General features: G+C 40.6%; 1 protein-coding gene across 2 annotated transcripts in view; it reads left to right on the top strand.

The window, feature by feature from the left end:
* The window catches only part of EPHA4 (EPH receptor A4), a 142,988-nt gene extending 117,074 nt beyond the window's left edge, over window positions 1-25,914 (top strand). The window contains exons 9-18 of one of the 2 annotated variants that reach the window (XM_038585866.1): window positions 2,005-2,063; window positions 3,861-3,974; window positions 4,238-4,423; window positions 8,578-8,639; window positions 9,095-9,304; window positions 11,280-11,429; window positions 14,804-14,997; window positions 17,896-18,051; window positions 18,386-19,333; window positions 23,403-25,914. In XM_038585866.1, coding sequence (XP_038441794.1) covers window positions 2,005-2,063; window positions 3,861-3,974; window positions 4,238-4,423; window positions 8,578-8,639; window positions 9,095-9,304; window positions 11,280-11,429; window positions 14,804-14,997; window positions 17,896-18,051; window positions 18,386-18,500 — 1,246 coding nt within the window. In that variant the 3' untranslated portion in view covers window positions 18,501-19,333; window positions 23,403-25,914. The remainder of the gene's footprint in view (window positions 1-2,004; window positions 2,064-3,860; window positions 3,975-4,237; window positions 4,424-8,577; window positions 8,640-9,094; window positions 9,305-11,279; window positions 11,430-14,803; window positions 14,998-17,895; window positions 18,052-18,385; window positions 19,334-23,402) is intronic. The other variant, XM_038585867.1, reaches the window with a different exon arrangement.
* Window positions 25,915-26,298: the final 384 nt, after the last annotated feature.

The raw sequence follows: 26,298 nt of genomic DNA, 5'->3' as shown, positions 1-26,298 counted from the left end.
ACCGTGGAACTGAGTGTGGGTCTGTCCGCCTGGCTGCTTCCATGGGCTTGCTGCAAAGATGCAATTAAATAATAGACATGAGGGCAGCCCCCGTGGCTCAGCGGTTTAGCGCCTGCCTTCGGCCCAGGGTGTGATCCTAGAGACCCGGGACCGAGTCCCACGTCAGGCTCCCTGCATGGAGCCTGCTTCTCCCTCTGCCTGTGTCTCTGCCTCTCTGTGTCTCTCATGAATAAATAAATAAAATCCTTAAAAAAATAATAGACATGATGGCTCTGTAAAAAGTTAAAAGCAAAGTACAAACGCAAGCTATCGTTTGGGACTGGATTCCACACACTTGGTGGTTTCACTGGAGTGACTGAGTCTCTGATTCCTGCTTTGTAAACAGTCTGCGGAGGGGATGATGCTGTGTCCGAGCACCTTGGAAAGCTAAATGCAGTGGGAAAGTGCAAGATACTATTATTTGCAGGGGAAGTGCCCAGGGAGGGACATCCGCCGGCTTCCCCCTGGCAGAGGATCTGGAGCGGATGTGGGGATGTGGGGATGGCGCTGGGGCTCCTGTCTGGTCACCTCAAGGGCCACATGGGCTTCTCTGCTGTGGTCTCTTCTCTGCCATCATCCCATCCTTTTCTGCTTGTTCAGAGATCAGGGGGTCAGGTTTCTAGACTCTGACGGGGCCACACTGTTGAGATGCTCTGTGGCCTGCAGGTCATCTGTTAGATTCCTCATCTACAAGAGTCTCGACCCACCTGGCCTGTGAAACTCCTAGAAAACATGAGAGGAACTCCAAGGTGGACTTTACATCGTGGACAGAAACATAAATATACACGTTTTATCCACTTACTTGGCCTCATCTTCCCAAACCGTAGAAAGTTGTCATACCAACTGAGTTGATTTTTCGATTCGTGTGACAAACACATTTACATGTATATATAGACACATGCATACACATATAATGTATCAAAATTATTCATTTAAGATTGATATATATTCAAGATTTCTGATTTCCAGGACTTTTATAACACTCAAATCTCATTTCTTTCTTCTTTTTTTTTAATTTTTTTTATTTTAGAGATAGTGTGAGCGTTAGGGGTGGCGGGGGTGGGGAATGGGGGGCAGAGGGAGAGGCAGAGCGGAAATCTTCAGCAGACTCCAGGCCTAGCACAGGACCCCATGTGGGGCTTGATCCCCCAACCCTGAGATCATAACCTGAGCCAAAATCAAGAGTCAGGTGCTCAACCAACTGAGCCATCCAGCTCCCCCACCCCCACAATCTCATGTCTTTAGGACATTTAAAACAGAATTCCAATTATAAGACCATACCCCATCTCTTTGGAAAGATAATTCAGCTACAAATGGAAACTTCCCGTTTTTACTCCTGCACGTTTTCTACAAACACTTAAGGAATGTAATCCAGTAAAAAGCAAATATTTACCTTTTAAATTTTCATTAATAATTTAGGAGTTTGTAAGCAGCAGCTGAAACCAATAACCACAAAAACTATTGTTTTAAGAATATCATATAATATGATAATGAGTCTTTTGTGGTCGTGGTTATTGTGGTTATAGCAACAGGACTTACTGTTACCTAACATGTAGTGAAGATTATTGCCACTTGATTTCTGTAGAATTTTCCCATGGAAACTAATTTTAATTCAGAGTATGCATGGGGAAACTAGCCAAGAAACTTATAATCTGTCTTCAGTAAGATAAATTTATTCTAGAGATTTGAAATTATATTATAAAATATTTGCTCTGTCACTTCAATTTGGTATTGTGGTTAAGAACAGAGACTCTGGGTTCTGACTGCTTGTGCTTGAAACCATTATTCACCACCAAAGTGACAGTTATTCACCTTATTATTTTGCTTCCATAAACCTCAGTTTTACTTATCTGTGAAATGTACACAGTAAATTTGCCCGACTTATAGCATGGTAGCAAAGGACTAATGGCATATAACTTTTGAAAATAATTGTGGGGGTTGTTTTTTTTTTCTTCTTTCTAATAGACGGAGTAAATACAGTAAAGCTAAACAAGAAGCAGATGAAGAGAAACATTTGAATCAAGGTACAGAAATTGGATTAAAAATAATTTTATTTTTAGAGCATGTCTCATGTTTTTAGTTTAGAAATGCCTAAATTAGATTCATATGGGCTATTAATATTATAGTCCTTTCACAGAATTATCTAAATAATGAACTTCAGGGTATCCAACCGACATAAGTGATTTGGGATTGTTTCAAGTGAGATTAAAGACGGGGGTTGGGGAAACTCCTTTAGATTTTTCTTTTTCCTTACTTTATTCTCCACCCTGAAAAATCATCGGTCTTGCTGGCTCATTTTTGTAGCTGGGTGGTGAGACTTAACAGGTCACAATTTTTCTCATGTTATAAGATAAAATTTGGAAGGGGGGGGGAAAGAAGTTCAAGGAACTTGCCCCATCCCCCAAAATATTTGCTATGGCTTTCAGGGCTACTAATATTTCTTTAATGTACTTTGGTTATTTGGGGGTCGAAGAATAAATTTGAGGAACTGGCCTTGGAACGAAGTGAGCAAGATAGAAGACTCTTAAATGGACAAGGTTGATGACTCTCCTGGAGCACAATATAGAACTTCCTGAGATGGTGGTGTTCTCTGTCTGTATATCCAGTACAGCAGCCAAGAGCCACATGCACTTCTGAGTATATGAAAAGTAGCAAGTGTGAATAAGAAAGTGAATTTTAAATTTATTTAATTTTAACTAATTTACATTTAAATAGCAACTCATATAATAGCTACACTATTGGACAGCACAGGGAAAAAAAAGGAAGACAGAGACCATGGGTAGGAAGAATCATCTTGAGAGTTTCTTGGCTACAGCGTATAAAGTGATAAAGGATGTGGGATATCTGACAACCTTCTATTTATTCACCTTGTTTTCTTTCCAGGAACATATTTTTAAGATTTGCATGTAGTATATGGGTTTTTTTTTTAATTAATTAATTATTTATTTTTTTTTGAATGAGGACAAAACTGACAGTTCTGGAAAATCAAGGGCATGCCCAATCTGTGCTCCAAAGTCCGAGGAGCTCTGGCAGGGAAAGGAGCATTACCAATAATTACTAATGCTCCTCGTCCCAGACATCTCTGGGCTCAGTGCTCACATTCTGGATTTAGGCTGCAAGTTGACTGTAGGGTTTGGCTGAATTTACACTTCCTGGTATTCAAACCATTCACAATGAGGCAACAACATTTTCTCCAGCTGAAGCTTCCAGATGAACGTCAATGTCTTTAGTAATAGCACCTTCTTTATAAAGCAGAATAAAAGCAGAGGTCCGATTAATTCTCAAATCAGCTAGCTGGTGTTATCTCTCTGATCTGTTTTAACCTAGCTTTAATCTTCACTTGTTAATTATTGGTCACATGATTAATCGGTCCAGATATTGGGCAAAAGGGGGCACCCTGTAGACATTGCTAATTGAGAAAGAAAGTTCCAGTTGTCTTCCCTAAGAAGGGATAGCTTGAGCTGGTGGGTAGGACATGAGCAACTGATCTGGACAATAGTGTTCAGCGAAACATTCCAAATTTTCTTGCACAAACTCTCTTTTCCTCCATTGGATGGGTTGTTTTTCAAATTTCATCCTTGAAGTGTGAAGACATTCCAGGAAGTCAGTAGAGCTGTAGCCTCTTAAGTAGCTAACAATTCTTTGTTTACCCACTAATGAAAACCAGAGCAAGTATTTAAACATTTTCGTATGTCTATGCTAAGCGTTTTTGTCATGCTAAGAACACTTTCTGTACTAAGTATTTTTAGACCCGGACAACTGAAGTTTATTAGTGGTTATTGAGAAGTGTTCAGCCATCCTATCGCATGTGTATTACTTAGGTGTTAGAACTTATGTGGATCCCTTTACATATGAAGATCCCAACCAAGCAGTTCGAGAATTTGCCAAAGAAATCGACGCCTCCTGCATTAAGATTGAAAAAGTCATAGGAGTTGGTAAGTGTCTGAGTGTCTCCTGAATAATTAGCCTATTTTCTTTGTAGATGCTAAATATACCTATGCGGATTATACAAATATGTATGAATGTTGTTGCATATACATGTATATATGTAAATATCTGTGTACATTAAATTTCCTTGATCTATGTAAAACATTAGCACAGGGCCCAGCATGTAAGACGTACTCAACAAATGTTAGCTATTACTCTTTCATCTTGAATGTGTTTCTGGACCATAGTTGATTCATTTTCTCTCTCAAAGGTGAATTTGGCGAAGTATGCAGCGGGCGTCTCAAAGTGCCTGGCAAGAGAGAGATCTGTGTAGCCATCAAGACACTGAAAGCTGGTTATACAGACAAACAGAGGAGAGACTTCCTGAGTGAGGCCAGCATCATGGGACAGTTTGACCACCCGAACATAATTCACTTGGAAGGCGTTGTCACCAAATGTATGTGGGTCGCTCCCTTTGCAAAGCCAACTTAGAAGTTACTGGCAAATTAAACACACATTTTCTTTCCAGGGAAATGACAGATGGAGCAGACCCACTGATTGCTAATAGGAGGAAATCAGTGCAGGACAAGTCATTAATCTTGTAGTCAGCTCTCAATGGGTCTACGGTTTAGGCTGATTCCCTATTTCCAAGGCAGCTTGCGTGAGATTTTAGGGAAATTAATATTGCAGATTTTTGGTATGCCTCGCCATCTTTCAAACCTCCGCTAGACCAAACTGATTGTCACAGAGTAGGCGCAAGCAGATGGTAAGCAAAATAAAATTTAAGTACTTTTCATATAAAACACAACAAAACCTCGCCACACCTTGTGCTCGAAGCTTCAGTTCCAGATGCAGGGAGTGAATCTTGGAAATCTTTATTATATTGGGGGATTTGCTTGTCTGCTCGGACTGATTTATGGCTGTTGCTGTTCAGCACCTATTTACAGTAACACCTGGATGAACCTTCCCTTTTTTTAGCCTATTAGCATTCGCCAAGCCTGTGAACCACGCTTCAGTTAAAATACGACACAGCTCAACAGATGCATTTTGTGAAGCAAACCCTGAATACATCTGTAAGGCTGGCTAAGACCAATTTATAAGGCACCACATGGACAGTTCAGCTAAAGTGATTGCTATTGAACGTGGCTCTGTTCCAGGAGTGGCAATACCTACTACTTGACTACAAGTCAAGATCTTGTAAGCCCCTGGGCCATGTCTCCAGAAAGGCCAAGGTTCCTCTCACTTGATTCAAGGTGCCTGTGACAAGCATCCTCACTCAACATGCACAGAGTGGGTGGAAGGGGGCAGTGGGGAGCAAAGGGGGCACCTGGGTGGCTCAGTGGTTGAGCATCATCTACCTTCGGCCCAGGGTGTGATCCCGGGGTCCTGGGATCGAGTCCCGCATCGGGCTCCTCGCAGGGAGCCTGCTTCTCCCTCTGCCTGCATCTCTGCCTCTGTCTGTGTGTCTCTCATGAAATAAATAAATTAAATCTAAAAAAAAAAAAAAAGTAAACTTTGAACATAAGGTCTGGGGCAGAGCAGGAAATGAGACACAAGAGTCCGTGATCTTTAAGAAGAGAAAATAAGGTTACTGAAACGTGAGAGAAAGTGTACACTCATTCAGAGGTCCTCAAACATAGGTCAGAATTCTGGAAAATGTGTTAAACCAGCTTCCTGGACTACATCCTCAGGTTTGATTTAGCAGGTGGGGTGGGGCCCAGTGAGTTCGCATCTCTAAAGAGTAGGAAGGTAAATCAAAGCTGCAGGTCCAGACTTAGAGCAGACTTAGAGACCCTTCAGCCCCAAGACCAGAGCCCTTAGCCTGTGGGTGCTTCTGTGGGTGCTTCTGCTAGTACAGCACCTGTGGTCTTGCCTAGTTAGTGGCTCAAGCTGGTGGTTTACTCACCTATACCACAGAAAAATAGAACTTGCCTCAGGTTATTTTGGATGAAATATTTCCTGTATTTAGCATAACGCTTGGCAAATTTAAACAACAACAACAGAAAACTTCCCTAAGTGTTAACGGCTATTATTTACGTCTCAAGAAGGACTCCTTTCCCCATCATCAGAATCCTTCAGAAACGGAACCTTGGTTCCTACCTAAGGGTATATAATTTTCCACCTAAAGCGAAGGCTATAATTAGCATAGAATAGCTCTATTTGCTTTTTAAGATTAGTTTTACAGACAGGATATTTTTCTGTTGCCCGTGGCCTTTGGGGCTGCCCAGAGCCCTCCACTACTTTAATTGAAAGATAACATTCTGTTTAAATACTTCTGCAGGTCCATTCTCTCAAAAGGAGACTCTGTTCAGCTTGGGGTGTTTTTCCTGCTGCAGACAGTGATTTTCATAGCACCTCTGCAGAAGAGAGAAGAAACAGGGGATCTTTGTATTAAAGTCCCACCGCGCCTCTAAAACCCGTAGCTATTACAGCTGTAACTGTTATAAACGACTGGATGCATTTGCATAATGCAGTTGTCACTGAATTAAAATGATTTAAAATTTCCACCCGAGGAGTTGTCCCCGGCCCCAACCCTGGCCTCTCCCCCACCACATCCCTGCCTGTTGCAGGGGAGGAGCCACATCCATCCCCGAGCCCAGCTGAGATCCATTTTATAAGCCCCTCTGCTTACGGAGACATTCATCTTTATTTCTCTTGGAGAGCTCATAAAGATTCTGACAAATGGATACTTTTAATAAACTGAAGAAGGAATGCAGAAAAATTGCAAAGATGGTGCCAACCTTTAGAGGAGGGAGGTGTAAGGGTGCAAAGTTGACGTCGAAGCGTGTGAATTCATTACAGGCAGTTACTTGAGTGACTTTTTAAATTGACGAGACTATAGGTTCCACTAGCTCCCCCCACCCCCATCCTCTTCTTTTGGGTCTTCCACTCTCTTGTCTACCCTTCCAGAGAGATCCTGGTGAAATTGGAGTGGGTGTTAATGCAAGAGAGTCAACCTTTTCTCATTAGTTGACAAAGTATCTTTTGATTGAGGCGGGTTCATTAAAACTCACTTAGATGCACTGGTTCTGTCTGTGGCCACAGATGTAGAGGGTCAAGGAGTCTAAAACTAAGGCCTTCGTATGTGTTATATTGAGGGAGGACAGAAAAGGTGTCCAGAGACCACTCCCTCCAGCCCAGGGGAGAGACCGGAAGTGGGTTTTGTTCATCCTTTGATTACACCACACTTTCCGGTTCGTCTGCCAGCTTTCATTCATCACTGAAAATGAAGTCTCCATGGTATTGTTTCTTCATCCAAAAGTTTTACCTTGGAAAGCTTTCTTAGACATGACACCAAAAACACGATGAAAAAAAAATAGTAACTTGGACTGCTTTGAAATGAAAAACTTCTGTTCTTCCTAATTTTTGCCTCTGAAATGAAGGCCTTTCAGAACAGAATCTATTCTGGGTGGGAAAGGTATTAGTTTAGAATAATTGAGGAAACTTTTCAGCAGTGACATCCCAGTCTGTTTTCCCCTTAAACTGAATGTCTAAATCCAAACCGTCCACAAGTACATCGATGAAAGTGAATATTTTTGATTCATCAAAGTAGCATTTTCTTTTCCTCCCAGGGAATGTTCCTCTCAGCTTTAACCCATCCTTTAGTAAAATATGGAGCATTTATGCTCCCCTACCCCACCCTCCTGCAAATACCATTTAGAAAGAAGGAATTTCAGAACTTGAGCCCATTGCCAGCAATTAAGAAACTAAAGAATGGTTCATATTTCCAAAGTTCCTCAGAAAGAAAACTAGAGTGGAATGAGAGTATTGTTTCCCCCCAACTTACTACCAAACCTTAAAATAATTTTGTTCTTTTTGTAGGGGTGGGGGGATAATGAGGGGGAGCAAGGATATTCTAGTACTGAATTAACTTGCTGTCTCAGATGAAATAATTTGCTGAACCTTTTTCTCTGATTTTTATTTTTTGTTGTTGCTGAGGCTATCAGCTTAAGGGAGGAAATGAAGTGGATTTTTGTTTTTGTTTTTGTTTTTGTTTTAGTAGATAAGAAAGGGAAAAGAAAGGATATAGCTTCTGACCTGAGCAAGGCAGGCGGGTGGGGGAGCGGTGGAGGTGGGGGTGGGGGGAGTTAATATTGTACATGCTCCAGCTTTAAGATGTGCCTGAGTAATGAAGTATTTGATGTAGTTACTGCTCCCAGAAACTTGAGTTTCTCTAAATAAGTAAAAAAGTTTCTCTGTCCATTGATTCCTTTAGCATCACACAAGTGGCTCTTCTGGGAACAAAATAAATTAATTATCCTAAAGATTTTTTTCGCCTTTAAACAGGCCGGCCCATTTATCTTCTTCCCCTTTTGCTTGAGAGAGCAATTATCCGTTCATGTGCTCCCTGGATACCGGAGGCCACTTTAGCTAAAGACCTTGTCAACAAGCCACCCAAAGGGTTAACCTTCCAGATGGAATTTAAACCTACTCGTCCTTTTAATATTTCATTCCTAGCTCCCCACAGCTGAGGCATAAGCTTGGCTTGTTTTAATTAAATTAGATCGTGCAAGACAGGTGTCTTGGCAGTAAAATTGTGCACAGCCCATTTTTATCTCATTAACTGCAGTGCTCATCAAGGGTTTGTGTTTTTCTTTCTGAAAACTCTAGGTAAACCAGTAATGATCATAACAGAGTACATGGAGAATGGCTCCTTGGATGCATTCCTCAGGGTACGTGACTACTTTATATTAAACCCAAGAATGTTGGTATTTAGAAAACTCCAACAGACTCCTTGTGTCCATTCTGTTTGGTTGTATTCATGGACTTTTTTAATGGGGCAAGGGAAGAAGAGAAGACATAGAGAATGATGTGATTTTTAAAGGCTATTAAATAATCCATGTTCAGTGAAGGTAGCATTAGATTTATTCTTGCATTGTGGGGCTGTTTGAGCCATAGATTCATTACAGTTGGATAATTTCCATCTACCACAGGAAGCAAACTCAGTTCCTAGGATGCACTCTACTAGAGAGAGAATTAGTGACTCTGATCAGAAAGGCCCGGAAATAATGTTGAGTTTCATTGCGTACTTGATACAGATATCAAAAAAGATCAAGTAATAAATGCTTGGTGAAAATTAATTTGGCCTAATGCTAATGAGATTGTTTCTCATTCCTTTCCTATGCAGAAGAATGATGGCAGATTTACTGTCATTCAGCTGGTGGGCATGCTTCGTGGCATCGGGTCTGGGATGAAGTACTTATCTGATATGAGCTATGTGCATCGAGATCTAGCTGCACGGAACATTCTGGTCAATAGCAACTTGGTCTGCAAAGTGTCTGATTTTGGCATGTCGCGAGTGCTTGAGGATGATCCGGAAGCAGCTTACACCACCAGGGTAAGGAGGATTTCTGACCTCTGGGTTTTGACTCTGATGAAACTGTTCCTCTTTTCTCATTTTGATGTTTAAGCCCTTTGCGATTTCGTTAAGTTTACTCATCCTTCAGAATCTCTTCATTTCCATGCATTCATTTTTAAGCCGTGTTTCTGAGGGATTTTGAAACTGCCTCAAGATATATGTGACTACTTTAAAAACAGCAAACTAGAGCTTTACTTATTATTGCATTTTTCACACTTAATTTTTCCTTCTTTCCCTTCCTTTCTTCCCTCCTTCCCTCCTTCCTGTCTGTTTTAAATGTTCCCTTTAGTTCTTTTCTATTATTAAAAAAATTTCCTTATTTTAAACATGACAGATCAATGTTTCTAGTTGATTGGCTACTGAATCTGAGAATGTATAGACAGGATTTATAAAACATTTACACAGTGCAAGAATTTTTAGTATCTAATTACCTTCATTTTACTAGTGGTAGATAAGCTGGATTAGGGCACTGTTAAGAGTTATCAGTATACAGTTAATGGCTAGGCTATCTTAGCCAGACAATCTGAATATAAGATACTAATGGAATAAACAGAATCATAAAAATTATTGGCCATTAGAGCTGGCACTGCTGAAATCAATGGGAAGCAGACAGTTACTAGGCATTTTTCTACTTTGATGCTCTTTTTGCATTAGCAATCTTAAGCATTGTTTTTGTTTGTTTGTTTGGCTAGTTGGTTGGTCGGTTATTTATTTTTCCTAGTAGTGTTCAGTTTCTTTGGCTCTAGTTTTGATTCTTACCCGTATATCCACTTTTGAATTGCAAGTCTGTTCACTTAGGAAAGAATGCATCTTTGTGAATGCTAAAGATTGCTGATTTTTTTCCAGTATTTGGAAAGAGGAAAGTTAAAGGAGGCTTCTAGAATGATACATTTACATACGTAAAACCTCAACCAAATAATTAAGGAAGGTAGAAGGCAGCACAAGTGGCCTTCTGTATGGAACAAGTGTAACACACTGGGTTTTCAGAGTAAACTTCAGTGATTCAATGTAATTTCTAGTACAATTTATTGTCTTGTGTGGGAGTCTTAGTAAAGCGAACTTTCAAATGATGTTCTCTTGAACAGCTTAAAAGTCTGAATTCAAGTTGAATTAATTTCCCCAGGTGAAATCTTAAGAAATTTGAGACTCGATTAAAAATACTTTCACATAAGCATAATCAAACGATACACAGTTGAGGCAAAAACAAAAACAAAAGCAAAACAAACAAACAAAAAAAAAGCAAACCTCCCAAGCCCTCCCAAAACCTAGACAAACCCACAAAAAAAACAAAACATCCCCTTCCCCCAAAAACAGCACTTTAAACTTTTCCTGAGTAATATTCAATTGCTTTGCCATTTTTGCAGGTGTCCTCACTCTATTGCAGACAATAACAGCTCTAGAGCTGGTATTTGGCTTCCTCTAAGAGCCTATGTAATGTATTATCTTCTAGTCATGTTAAACATGTTTCTCATGCTATATAAAAATAGGATCACAGTGTGGTGGATAGAAATGCTCATATTTAACTTCCTTAGTTCATGATTTCAGATACAATATTAAATATTGCCTCTGGGCTGCTGACTGAGAGACTCCAACAAGAAGTCAAAATGAGTATCAGCTGCACATCCATCCATTGATATACCATGATGACATATGCATTTTGAAAAAACTGAAATTCCCTTTCTTCTACATCTGAAGTAGAGTTCAGATAAGAGCTACACTTTTTAAAAATAATTAAACAGTTTACTTATTCACTTCCCTATAACAAAAGAAAACATGTGAGGAGAAGTATCTCAACCTAGAAGACCAGTTAAAATAAACAAGTCTCTTATTGTTGTTTGGAGAGCTATCTCAGGAATGTTGTTGTCCTGCTTGGCAAACAGTAACAACATTCAGTGACTAAAATGGCACATCAGTGGTGTACTTAGAGGATAACTTATGGCTTGAATATTCACAGGGTGGCAAGATTCCTATCCGGTGGACCGCGCCAGAAGCAATTGCCTATCGTAAATTCACATCAGCGAGTGATGTATGGAGCTATGGAATCGTTATGTGGGAAGTGATGTCGTATGGAGAGAGACCCTATTGGGATATGTCCAATCAAGACGTGAGTCTTTATGTTCTAAAATATGTGTCTTTGCCTTGAGATTCAGGGACAATTGCATCATGGTATGATGGAGTGAGGGCTGAGCTGGAAATGATACACAAAACTCAGGATTCTCAATATAAGCTCATGTAGTAATCTGGTTAAACATTTGGGTCATGGATTTCAAGGCCCAAATTTACATGACCTAAATGGGATAGTATGGAAGACAGATTTGATAGATTTATAGGTAGATGCATAGATGGATAGGTCAGTGATAAGGAACAGTATTTTACTTGATTAATGCCAAATGCATGCTGAAACAAAATTCAACTTTGAATCTTAATAAAATACAAGGAAATAGGAAAAACACAAATTTCATATGTGAAAAAATTGACTCCAAGGGTTTATTGGAAGAAAACTAGTGAATATTTTAGAGCTGGCATAGTTGTAATTAGAGCTTGCCCCTTGAGGACTCTAAAATAAAGCCTCACTAAATGACCCTTTGTAAATTATGCACATCCCTTTAAATGTACCATCTGGACTACTTCATAAGGGAGTATCCACAATGCCTGCAATTTCAGAAAAGCATTCAATAATGACACTAATAAGATTCCAGAGTAATAGAATTTAATTACAAACATCTCCAGTGCAAAAGAGGAAAGAAAACAAAAACAAAAAACTTAGACCAGGGGGTCTTCCTAGAACACTTGTTAGTTATGCATGTGAAGTAAAATATTAGCAGAGAGTGTTTACAGAGGCATGGTATTCAATTCATCAATAAAAACAATAGTTTGGAAAAAGATCTCTGACAAAATTCTCTCTGATGTGGAATGCCCCCTGTCCATCTGCCTTGTCCTGGACCAACAGGAAGTTGCAAAGTCTTGACCGTTAAATGAGCACTCAAGGTTGCTGGTTGCCTTATCAAAAAAGATTGTTCAGAGCAATGGAGAAGCTAATGCACTCCGTGTCTAGTGGGGCAAAAAGAAGACTCTAACTAGATTAAGAGTAAGGATAGTGTTGACATTGTGTTATCTGTAAGTTACAAAGAAAGGTTCACACAGATAGGAAGAAAGCCAGCAGTTGGCATAACTGATAGGTAATTGCAGGCTGGAAAGAAACTATAGAAGTGAGTGGTGTGTAATCTATTGATTGGTGTGATTGTGCCACAGACATCTTCCAGGTCCTACCTTGCAGCAACATTTAGTTTCAGATTTGAGACTTTCAGAAGGATAAAAACAACCTACATGAGCAAGTAATGAATACATTTACTCATTTAATGGTTTACTACTTAAACTTCATTTCAGTTGAGAGTCATGGCCAAATGCGCATAAAAGCAGAAGATCTAAAGGTGCTGTCCATTTTCGTGCCCTAAATATTTTCAGACCTGTAGTTTTGACAGTTTCTATAAAATATGAAAACAATTTTTATTGCTTTAAACTTTCAGTTATCTGGCTTTATCCATGAAGAACGTCTGAAGCCATTTCTCTGCCACAAATAATATTGATCTGTCATTCACATGTATTTGTCTCTGTTGGGTTCTGTGTAGAACAGGGATCAATAGGAAATGTAATTCGGGAATTACTTTCATCAGTAGAATTCATTTGGCATATGGTGAATAGAATCAAAATAACCATTGAAAATATGGCAAACTTACCAAGTTTTTTGTTTGTTTTGCTCTTCAGCCCCCTCCCCCCAACATTCAGCAGCAAACTGAGAAAATATGCTTTGTTAACCCACAAGCCATCTTCCAAGCTGGCAGCAGAGAGGGAGCTAATGAAAGAGTATTAAGCAGTCTGAGGGTTTATAACAAATTGTGTTACCCTGGCATTAGCCCAATATTGCTCTCATTCTCATCAATTCAATGTAAAATGTTTTCATCAAGTCTAGAGTCAACACCATACACCTGGAAAGATAAAAGAAAGTCAGAAGATCAAAATGACTTAATGTAATTGCTAAAAATAAATAGAATTATGTTTAGTAAGATAGCATATAGAAGTCTACTTTGGAAGGAGTGGTAAATAGTACTAATACAACAGGATGTTGGCAGAGATACATGGGGAAAAAGGATCAGAGGGCTTAACAAGTCACAGGATGATTGTTAAATTGTGTACTGGCTAAAAAGACAATAGTCATACTGATACATAGAAGCTGAACCCCACCGAATTAACAGTGACTAAACCCCACAGTGGGGTGAACCCAACGCATTGAGATGGCTACAGCTTTCATTGTTTGACTCACAGCTACCATTTTGGTAGAGAGGGAGAGGAAAAAAAAACAAACTGATCTAAAACAAATAAAACTTTAAAAAATCTCCAAACAAACAAAAGTATATTCAGAGTTTCATAGGATCCTTATAAATAATGCTGATGAACAGCCAAGAAGTTATGAAATAATTCCTCTCAAATTTGGCATGAGTCATACAATATTACATTACTGGGCTTCACACCCTTTAGAAGGGGGGCTTAGCAAAAAGCCAATAAGAAAAATAATATAATACCTGTAAAGACAGATTAGAAAAATTAGAATGAGAAGAAAGACTGTTGAATGGACTACTTCTATCTTATTAAGCAGGGAGAACTCTGGCCAGTAAGACAATTAGCATCCACCATTATAACTCCTTCCCTTAGATGTGTAAGGGTCTCCTTCAAAATGTGAATGCCCTAAAAGAGTTTTGTTTGTTTAAATTTTCTTCGCTGACACTTTTTTTTTTAATCTACTTACTAACATCTTTTAAGAGGGTCATTTGACAGCCAACTGAGACCGAGAATGAGATACAGAATTGGTCTATTGGTGTATCGTGGTCTTCCAAAAGTAAAAATGGTTGGGCATCTGGAGGGTTTGAGGAGAGTGCTGTTTCAGAGAGAGGTGTTGTCTTCTGGATTGGGAGGTCTGGAAGGTGGGCTTCTGTAGCTGTCTGAGAAAGAGAACACAGGCTTAAAATGATACAAAGGGACCTCCATTTTGGACGCAACTACTAATATTTCTTAAGGAAGAGCTTTAACACTAGGTTAGAGTCTCTTTTGCCAAGAGGGTTCAGCTGGTGCTGGATAGCGGAAGGGGGAGGGTCATTGCCACACTATCTCCAAGGCCCAGGACACCACCATGTTGTTGATCTGATTATGTTCTAACTATTTGGAACATTGATGCATCTTCACTTTAGAATTTCAGGTTGGCATGGCCTGCCATCCGAGAACACTGCGTAGCAGCAGCTGGCTTCCCTGCCCTGTTGCCAGCAATACTCAGGTCCAGCTTTGGCTTCTGTGAAGAAATTGGTGCCATTGTCATGCTCAAGCTTGCTGGCAGCTTAATGTATGGGGAACTTGCCGGTCAGGAGGGTGGAGCTCTAGCAACAGCTTCCCTGGAAGCTTAACATACCATTCTGTTGTCTTCGGTAGGTGATTAAAGCCATTGAGGAAGGCTATCGGCTCCCCCCTCCAATGGACTGCCCCATCGCCCTCCATCAGCTGATGCTAGACTGCTGGCAGAAGGAGAGAAGTGACAGGCCGAAATTCGGGCAGATTGTCAACATGTTGGACAAACTCATCCGCAACCCCAACAGCTTGAAGAGGACGGGAACTGAGAGCTCCAGGTCGGCCATGCTTACTTAATAGTGATGTATGAAATAATACATTAGAGGTGGCAGGCGAGCGGTGGCTCACTTGAATTCCTGCCTATTTGTCAGAGGCCACTGCACAGCTCTCTGCCACCGGAGTGGCTTCTTTCTCGGCTAATGGAGTATGTGTGACGGTTTCATTCAGCATGTTGAAGAGCCTAACACCTGTCAGGCCTCAAATAATCCTAAGAGAAACACATTTAAAAACAAGAGCAATGAGAAACCAGCAACAAGGAAATAGCAAAGGTGCTTATTTTACAATGCTAGTCCTGAACATTTAGATCAGTCCAGAAAGGAGGTAAGAATACTGCAAGTCCCATAATTCAACAGGAACTATTCTACCTAGAGACTGGGCCTCACTAGTATAAAGTTCAGGATACCTAGATCCCTGTCCCATCCAAAAGGGTAGAGACCACAGTTGCTATTCAAGGATTTAAGATGACCAGCTACTTCAGGCCTGCAAGAAGTGAGGCATCAACTCACCTCCCAATCTGTACTTCTTTGCTTGTCTTTCATCATGACCCTGAGTTAAAAATGGGAAAATGTTTCCCCCACGATAGCCAAGACCTTCCAGTCTTGCTCAGCGCTATGAGCTTTTCCTCCAGTCTTCTGAAGACTTAGCCTAATGATCGTGGAAGGGAAGGGGTACGCTGATTATTACAATGCATGAAGAAAAGAATCCAGATCCAACAGCAGAGATACCCTCTATTCTTTAGGTTTTCAGGTCCCTTAGCACTGTCCCAAGAGCATCATGATCAAGCTCTTCTGAAATAACACAGGGCTAAATTCACATCTTATTTCTACCACTTGATAACCAAGTGACTTAAAAAAAAAAAAAAAAAAGTCACTCCTGGCATTTCTGGGCTATTTTTTGCTATTCAGTTTTCTGAGAGGTGTAGCTGACTTCTTCTATTCCAAGGTGAACTTCCTTCAGCTTTTGAATCTCTGGCTCCAAATCCCGTAAATTTTGTTTGAGGGTCCTGAGGCCAGTTATTGGTACTTGGTGCTTCTCCTGTTAGCATAAAGTCTTCAGTTACTAATATTGCATTATGTGTGCTTTGTACCGTGATGCAGAACAAATTGAGAACAAATTGAGTTATTGGATATACTCCTCTCAATACTAAATTTTTCTCACTGATGGTACTTCAGAAGCTTTGATGCTTATTACCGCTTGCTGATAATGGGATGTAGTATAACATTGCATGTGATTCAGCACAAAATTAGGCAAATGTCCTGGTGTTCCACAAAAACTACAAAGACTTCCAGAACAAGCTTAAGAATGACCCTTAGAGTTAATGGATATGAAACGAGGATATTTTCATCCTAAGGTCATTTTGACCTTGTCAGGTACCTAGAGCCTACATGTTGCCCTATTAATGCTCTTGGCTTAAAGTTAGAAATGCAAACTATTGGTCTTTGTCTCATGATAAATGTTATTTATTAACATTAACACGAAAGCTTAAAATTCTGTGTGGTGACACTTGTTTTTGGGGGAAGAATTAAATCCTGATTATTCTCGTCATAAAAACATAGAGTTTTACTCAGAAACTTAATTGAAATAATGTACATAAAAGATCACAAAAGCAAGCTACTATGTGGACACAAAAACGATTGATAAATCTTTGTTAAAACAGTTATATAAGAAGTGATATCAATCAAAGGAATAAGTAAAAATTATAAAATAAACAATGGCATTGGCTTAATTGTGCTACATAGAAAATTAACCAAGACATTAACAGTGACTTAGTTTTGTTTCCACAAGAAAATAATTTTTTGGCCAAAAATTCAGTGGTGATGATATTCTGATTTAATATTTTTATTCTAGCAACACAGTCTCAGGATGAAAATTAGGTCAAATGTTAAGATAACCACATTCCATAATTTCTAGGGAAACGGTAGTTCAGGAACATTTAACTAAATGACCAGCGATATCTCTGTACAGGTGATTAAAGTAAAGGTAATATAAAATACCCTCAATGATTACTAAGTAGTTTGATGATGAAGATGAGTATAATTCTCTTAACAAATGCTCCCATAAATAGATACTTGCTCATCTGTCGGTGTCGTGAGGAACAGCAAAATCCCTTCCTTGAACTGTAGTCACTCTTGACAATGACCTAACATTAAACACCTGGCCTGAGAAATGTGTACACTAATAAATAACTTAATAAGAAGTGCTCAGAATTCATTGGAATGACTATTTAAGAGCCCCAGCAAGGGAATATGAGAAGCACATTCCGCAATCCAAGCGGTGATCAAAGTGGCCATCCTTCCTTCCCCTCTTGGCACACGTGCTGGTCAGGCATGGGCTGATTCGAGAGGGCATGAACTCCCTGCTGTCCCAGGTCTGTCTGAAGGCGCTGAACCTGCCTGCAAACCTAGCTGGGAGCATGCTGGACTTGAACTCTTGCTGTTTTTTCCCACTTCATCAGGCCTGGCGAGTTGCAAGCTCACAATTTGCCTTACACTTCGCTAGGGTTTCCATAGCTGCTGTCCTGAAGTATGTAATAGGCAGGGCTGGCAGGGACCGCACTCTTCCTGCAAAGCCTGAACCAGTTTCTGCCACCAGGTCTCCTGCGATCTTTACCCCAGGCTAGGATATTAAGAGACCTGTGTGATCATTCGTGTACTAAGAGGTCCACCTAAAACAAACGTGGGAAGTGGAATTAAGAACAGATCCAGCGATTGATAACATGCTCTTAGCAACTTTGTGAAATCCAGGGCCAAAAAACACATGGTGACATGGGACGATAGGTAGTCCCTCTAAAAAAGCCTGCCCTTGGCATGTCAGTGCCTGTCTTAGGCCATCCGACCTCCGAGTCTTGCCATCTCACTGATAGTCCTTCTGTCTACACTTTCTCATCCCATCGCCAGACCTAACACTGCCTTGTTGGACCCAAGCTCCCCTGAATTCTCCGCCGTGGTATCAGTGGGCGATTGGCTCCAGGCCATTAAAATGGACCGATATAAGGATAACTTCACGGCTGCTGGTTATACCACACTAGAGGCTGTAGTGCACATGAACCAGGAGTAAGTACTCAGCGATGTAACACCAAAGGGTAAATCTAGATTTAATAGTATTTTTCTTTTTTTGCTTTGAGCTGCATTATCATCCTACTCATTTAAAAAAAAAAAAGAAAAAACTGGAATGCCTTTCATTTTGATTGAATATAATTTTACACAGCCTCTAAAGCACCTACATTGTCGCATTCAATTGCTTAATTAAACATCCTAATACACCTGCCTTGTTGTGCTGTATGGATTGTGGCTGATTTCAAATGTGTGTCTGCATGAAGCCTGGACGCGAGCTCCTGCCCCGCTCCCAACTGTCTCCTCTCCCTCTTTTTTCTCCCCCGACCTGCAGGGACCTGGCGAGGATCGGCATCACGGCCGTCACACACCAGAACAAGATTTTGAGCAGCGTCCAGGCGATGAGAACCCAAATGCAACAGATCCACGGCAGGATGGTTCCCGTCTGAGCCAGTACTGACTAAACTCGAAACTCTTGAAATTAGTTTACCTCATCCATGCACTTTAATTGAAGAACTGCACTTTTTTTACTTCGTCTTCGCCCTCTGAAATTAAAGGAGAAAAATAAAAAATATCCCGGCAGCGTTGCTCGGCATCCAGATCTCCGGAACCGTGGGGCTTACAGAAATGACAGCCGTCGTTTGAATTAGACCTGGAACAAATTGTTTCTCAGAAGTGCTCCGTCCATCACCAGTTTGTAAAATACGCGTCCCTATATAAATAGAACACCACCTCCGAGTTTTGATGCCGCCTTTGCTGCCAGACGCTGAGCTTCTCTGAGACATCCTTGATCATCTCTCCATTGGGAGTTACAACTGCAGTGTTGTGTTTGTGGCGTCAAGGACCGTCCTCCTGCTTTCACTGGAACGAATGCCATGCCCAGGAACGTTGGGGAAGGACTCAGTTGGAGCTTTTAAGGCTTGGTTCCTACCGCGGGGAACAATGAGGTGAAAAACCACCTGGCTCATCAGTGTTGCTCCTTCAGTGCTCAGGCCACCTGGTGGCTTATGATGACATAAGGGGCTGGAAAGAAAAGGAAAGTGGATTTAAAATAATAATAATGATAATTGATAATAATAATAATAAAAAAAAAACCCAAGCACCTCCCCCTCACTGGACAAACAAGGTCTGTTTCTTTGGGCCTGAGGCTGTGCCATATAAAGTCATATTTGGGGACTCTACGGACTTATTGTAACTACCTTATGGATAGTGGACCGTGACAATCTTGAATAGGGAACTTTGACACTTCTCTCCTTTACAGAAGCAAACCCAAACCTATAAGGTAAGGCAAAAAAAAAAAAAAAAAATTCCAGCAATGAATCTCTCCCTGATGAAAACTCTTTTTTTTTCCACTCGATCTAATTTGAAACACTGTCCAATAAATATTCTTTCATGTCCACCGTTTAGTTTGGGGTTCTTTCAAGAGTTTGGTCCTCTCTTGACAACGGGAGTAGAGACCAGTATGGAAACCAGGGTGGCTTCCCTGCTCTTCTTCTGAGAAGTGAATTAGGAACCATTTGAAGTCAGGTTTGGGAACGTGGCACCTTGACCCCCGCTGGCCGTGCTTTCTCTCACACAGAGTTCCTCTTGCCCTTTGGCATCCTCCATTCATGCCATAGATATTTACTGAATATCTGTTGGGTAGCAGTTCATCACGTCTAACCTTGGGTCATGCCTCACACTTTGGAGACTCCGCTGCAGTTGAGAAGCACTGGAAAATCTGTCCACTCTTCTCACTTTCTGTCCTGTTCCAGTAGCCGTTGCACAAACAGGGTCAGCCAGGGAGGATTTACCTAGAAGTCAATAGTAACACTTGGAATTCCTCTGGACGTCCTCATTATCAGAATGTGACCTCCTGGAAAACATGCTTCTCATCCATAGAGACCATTAGCCTTAGATGCTTCTATTTTAACACCGAATTTTCTTCTTGAGATGTGAATTAAATGGCTTGGTTTATTCTAGAAACAAACAACATAACTTTTTTGACTGGACAGATTTCAACTCCTTAAACTTTTCCATTTTCACCACTTTTAAACACAAGCTTAGCTGATTTTAATGACCTTCCCCCCACCCTCCGGTTTTATACTGAAAGCTATTTCTTATAGAGCAAGGCATGTTCAATTTGATGCTGTCAAATCATGACAGTTTAGTAAAAACCTTTTTGGAACATTGGTTGTAAAAGCTTTTCTGTTCCGAAGGAATGTAAAATTTGTTTTTTTTTTTAAACTACTCCAACAATTTTTGTTTTATCACCACTTTTCCTGGACCCTAAGAGTTCTGGATATTCATGTTCAAAGTTGACAAATGTAAAAAAAATTTTTTTTTGGCTTGCTGCAAAAAAAAAAAAAAAAGATTATATATGTATTTTTTTTCCTTCAGGAAAGCTGTGGAGTATTTTGTTTTCAATCTCCATGGACCAGTTCAAATAAGATACCATTATGGCATTAAGAGTATTCCTTGGAAGTCAAGAGTATTTCCTTGCACACATAGAATAATTAGAAGTCTTGCTTTCTTCAGGGCAACAGAGTAAGATGAGGTATTTTTCTACACACTGAACATACCCAAAGCAAAACACTTCAAAAGAGAGAGAGTGTGTGTCAGCTGTAAGGTACCCTAACAAGTTAATGCTGGACATTATGGCACAATCATGGTGTACACACAGAATAATCAGGCAAGAACGGAAATCTTATTATAGTCAAAGGTTGCCTTTTGAATCTTAACTTTAACCCATTGTATGAGTTAGAGTCCAGGCCAGTGGAAAGGGCAAAAAAGCACCTGAAATCATATCTAGTAGCAGTAGAAAGTGAAACTCCACTGCTTCTGTGAAGTTACACATTTTCTAAGAGGAATGAATGGGAGGACACAAAGAACGTTGCATTGTTTCCCAGGGCATGGAGCCAGGCTCTGGCATCTAGACAGCTATGGGTTCTAAGGCCAACTAAGATGTTGACACTGAGAAATTCACTCCATGTTTTTTTATAATTCAGTCCCTCCACCTATAGAGATAATGATACTTAAATAATAACACCTTTCCTAACCCATGGTGTTATTGTAAGTGTATATGAAATGCTCTTATGTAGAATGCACTGAACTTCACAGGAGGAAGGTGTACTCTTCCTCCAAGGTTTTCCAAGTGTTACTACTCATCCACCTTTCGCTTGCAAACCCCAGTGTTGTATTGTGACACACCAGAGTGGGGTGAAATGAAGTTCAGTGGTAGGAGCCATGCAGATGAAGCTGCTTCACTTTTGAGCAGACTTATGAGGGTTTGATTTAAACATTTTTCTCTACAGAAGGTGCCAGACCTATCCAATACTCCTTTGTCATTTAGCCTTGAAGTTCATGACATTGTTATTTTATAATTGTAAAGAATGAAACGCACGGGCGAGACCCCGTTGTAATGAAAAGACTGGATGGTAGAGACACTTTGATGTTTTCACAACGGGTTCAAAGGAACCATGTTCTGTTTATTTAGTCATAACGAAAGTCACATCTTTATCTCATTATGCTGCATAGACCACACGCTTTGGTCTTTGTTCAAGCAGCTCCCCACCAATAAGGAGTTGTCTGAATTCAAAGGAGCAAAGGTTTATTTTTCTCCACTCTAGAATATTCTGGCACCAACTAGATATAATCCTTCACATTCCCACCCTTCTCCTTTCACACATCCAACCCTTTTGATATCCACAATGAGTCCCCAAATAGCCCACTTCCTGTTACGAACTGCTGTCGTAACGTATATTCATATCCAGACGTTTAGTGAAGAAGAGTATTGGTAAACTGACAGGGGACAGACATGTTTCAGGGACTCCTTTCTCTCCTCTAAAAATGGGATTTCTAGCAGCAAAACAAAATCATCTTCAAAAAAGTGTGCATGTCCATCTGGTGTTGATTGTGCTCCACCAGTGCTAATGTCCTACTCGTGTTCTCCATGTCCTGCATGTAAATACACGCCTGCCTGGTGTGAGGCCTGCAAAGCCGGGTTTCAAACACTGCGTTTGATAGACTTACTAATTTCTAGAGAAGTCAGAGCTGGAAAAGTAGATCCAGGTCCTTTTATTTTGTTCTCTTCATAATTATCAAAATGAATGGTGTTGACAAATGGCTTCTTGAGGGGTGTGGTAGTTTATAACCTTACCCACATTTGGAATTTTGGATTGCTTAAGAAAGTAATCTCTGTCTGAACATTTTATAAGAAAACTTCTTATAAGATTTCTCTCTCTCCTATTTCCGACAAGTCTAAATAATAGTTATGTACCTCCAAGAAACTAAATTTGATTTCTAGCTCACACATATGTACGAAATAAGCAAACCTGTCTGTAGAGATCCATTCTAATCTTGATCCTTGCTCTCTACCTGAGGTCATCTGCTGCCAAACACACCCAGTGGGGTGGCAGGTACTGTGCCGAAGCGATCTTGGTGGTCTGTTGTCACAAAGGAAAGAAGAGCAATTGTTTATTGAAATTTTGGTTCACGTTGATTATTGAGAGGACAGCGAGGAGCCACGACGATTCCATTGTGTCGTGCTGATCTTGTTCTGCTCTAGACTGATGGGACAGTTGAGACTGACTAGGTCTTGGTGGGCTTGAGCCCCCAAAGCTTTACTCACTGGCATGCCAAGCATCTCCCTGTGCCGTGGCCCCGGTGCTCCCTCTCCGTGCCTGTTACATGCAGCTCATATGAGTCCTTTACTAGATACTCTCATTTGTTAGAAGTCACTTTTTAGGAAAAACATCCAATGCTTTTTATTTCTTGGTTTGCGTGTCTCAGTCATGTCATTGAATATTGGCAGATAGTGGTGTTTCCAGATTTGTCCCCAAGATACATAATTTCCCTTTCTGGAAAGGCGGAATGCTAGCATCTGGGCCTTTCCCAGTAGTACAATCTGCCTTTACATCCTTGTACCAACTCTAAGCCTTTCTCCTCTGGCACAAGTCCCCCAAGTCAGGATTTTCATTTCACAGAGAGCTTGTTCACGTAGTGGGTAGGAGTGGCTGTAGACTCAGACTTTGTGAGTTCTAATCCAAGCTTTGCCCCTTTACAGTGTAGGTAGGATGGGACCATGAGCAGGTTGCTCAGCTTTGCTATGATCTGATGGCCCCATCCACATGGTAGGGGTAAGATGGTACCTGCCTCGAGTTGTTATAATTAAGATATTTATTCTTGTTGCTACTATAGTTGTCATTTTTCAGAGGAGGAAAGCAAGAACTCACATGCTTCCCTCCTCAACTCCTTCGTCCCGAGCCACACCAACATCTATGTGCTTTTCTTCTTCCTTGCAATATGGGCTGACAACTGGCTTGGCAACACTGGCTGCTGTTTTGTCTAAAATCTTGTTCTTTTCTCTACAGGGAGTAGATTCCGCTATCTTGGCCTCACAGACCTTCCTGTTGATTACAAAGCCCACAGAAGAAAACAACACCCCCCCCCCCGACCCCAGTCCCTTCGAAATGTGTTTCTTCTGCTTCTGCTCAGCCAACCCTGGAGCAAAGACACTGATGAAACAAGACCCATACCTGAAAAGAATAAAGGTGTGACGTTCGAACCTGCTTTCCCAGTGAAAGAAACAGCAAACGTGCACAGTTTAGCGCGTGTTCTCCAGTTGCATTGCGGAATGTACTGTCTCGCGGCACCAGCTCTGCAGAGCCCTTGTTCCTAAACTCCTTGTGGTTTTATTTATATGTATTTCCATATCTCATTCCTGGACGTCACTGCTGCCTTGGTGTGGCAGCGAGTGACCGAAGGCTACAGGTTTTACAACGGACACCAGGTTAGGTGCCACCACACGAAACAAAGCCAGTTCCCATGAGCTGCCTCTGATATGCATTGCTGAAGTAACATTTTACCCAGGGTGTGCCATTGCCGTGATATAAATATATTTTTTTTCCTAGACTAAATATGAGCTGACTATCTCTTTTGATGTGTGTACATAGGTGTGAGTGTGCGTGTACACGGGTGTCTGTGCGTGCGAGTGGATAACCTCATGCTTCGAACTGCCTGTGAATGTTGTGGAATGCTACACCTGGAGAGTTCTGGCTTCCCGCCAGAGTTCTGAGATGAAGAGCCACATGAGAGAGTAGTGGGCCTGGAGACCGCACCCGTCCCCTTAGAAAGACAGCCCGGAAATGTTAAATGTCCTGTATCTATAAGTGTAATTTTGTAGCTGCCACACTAACCTTAATAAGGAATTCTACAGCTTTGGATGGAGGCATTTTCACCTTGGCAGTGGGTAATTTTAGAGTATCAGTCCATTCAGGTGACAACCCGTCATCCAAATCACCAATTGTGATTGAACTTCTCATCTGAATCACCAGTTTCTTGATGGAGAGAGATCAGGGGATGGAATTTGTCTGGTAACCCCAAATGGAATAGAAGTAGCCTTTGTTTTCCTGCATAAATGGACTCGTTGAATGCGAACAAAATATATGCAATTCATATACTTTCGGAGATGAACGTAGACGCGTATGTCAGCTTTGAGATGATGTGTCCTGGATTAATACTTTGTCTCTCAATGTCACAGAAAAATACATGCCAGTGACTCTTGAGGTTAGCGTAGTTGGGATTAAATGTCCTCAAGCGTTTTCAGGTTCCCGATTTACAGGAAGAGTTCTACAGTTATCAATATGCAGCTAACTCCTATGGCCCTTAGCCTTCTAGAATCTGAGGTCCGGTGTGTGAAGAGTCAGTTCCGATAGGAAACGTATACCAAACTCCAGCCAACATACTGCCATTTTTCATAATCTGAGTGGCTGCCTTGCTTATTCGAATCTATGGTTGCAGAAACTGTGGCCAATCACATAAGCTATAACATCAAATCAGGGAAAAAAAAAATGGGAAAAAAAAAAAGATTCTGAACCCTATGTTGTTGACTAAGTAGAGAAAAATCATCCATAAATATTTATTACATTCTGACAGGGTGTGTGGCATTGTATTCTTATAGCTATGCCAGAGTGACAAAGTTAATTCACCCCTTTTTGGGGACTTTAATATATTTTTAAAGGGATGTGCCTATGCATTGATGCCTGAAAAATATGTATAAAGAATGAGGTTGAATCTCTGAGCTGGTCATCTTTCCCCAGAGGTCAGGGCAGGAGGCCGACTTCAGGGACTCTATCTAGCCCCCTAAGCAAGTGCTGGCCTAGTGAGTTCGGATGCTCAGTCTTGCTCAGATCTTCCATGTAGGCAGCATTAAGCTGTTCCCCTGCACCAAATCAAGTAGCTTCACCATGTGTCTGCTGGCCCCAAATTATTTTTAACAGTCATGGATGAAATGTTCTGGTGTGTTTAAGAAGTTATTTTAAAGACAGGTTGTGCTCACTACACTGCTGGTGTGTGTGTTTTGAGAACTCTTGTATTCAATCTGTGAAGGATATGTGTATTAATCCATACACGCTTATAGCCTCAATATTTGTCTGAAGACACTCAAATTCTGACCAATAAAGGAAAGTTCTAGAAGCAATATTTTCACTTATTTAACATTCTCCAAACAACATCAAGCATTGATACACACTGAAGAGTGCATTTATTTTTTGTATCCAAGTATGTTGGAATATGCAAGGACTGTGGTTAAAATTAGAATGTATAAGGCATATTATAATTTAGTTCATACCGAAAAGGAAATTAACAGAACATTGCTTGGTTCATACATGTTCCGAAATTTGAGCGATCTCTTGAGTTAGACATAGATTTTCTATTTTGTTTTATTTTGTCAAGGTATTTTTCTTCCCTTCATGAACTTTAGGTACACATAACTTATGTCATTTATTTATGGTCTTTTATACCTAGTTTGTAAAATTGTAAAATAGCAAACTAAATGCAAAGAGTTTGCATTTGAAAATAATAAAGTAGTTGCCGTATACAGACCTGGAATCTAGTTGTCTCCTTTCAATAATTTCTCCATATGCATGTTGTTTCTAAATTAATTAATTCTTGTCATTTGGTTAGGACACAAACTTAAATTCTAATCGAGTGCGCTTAGAGGATAAAAAGCATTGACTTCTGAATAGCCCTTGCCCTTGAGAACAACACTTCAGCAAATCAGACTTCGGTTCTAGGAGATCCTGCATGTAATCCCAGTGTAATTAAGACTACGATCTCTGGTCGGAATTTAGGCTCTCCTGCTTACTACCGATCATGCAATTTAGGGCAAGTTTCTTAACTTCCTTTTGCCCATTTCCTTGTTTGTACAATGGCAATTATAATACCACAAACTTTTTTTTTTTTTAAAGATGTATCTGAGAGAGAGAG

The sequence above is a fragment of the Canis lupus genome, chromosome 37 (assembly GCF_011100685.1).
Source record: "Canis lupus familiaris isolate Mischka breed German Shepherd chromosome 37, alternate assembly UU_Cfam_GSD_1.0, whole genome shotgun sequence".
In the NCBI taxonomy this organism is placed as follows: domain Eukaryota; kingdom Metazoa; phylum Chordata; class Mammalia; order Carnivora; family Canidae; genus Canis; species Canis lupus.
Note: the sequence above shows the minus strand (reverse complement) of the source record. Positions and strands in the feature narration are given on the sequence as shown.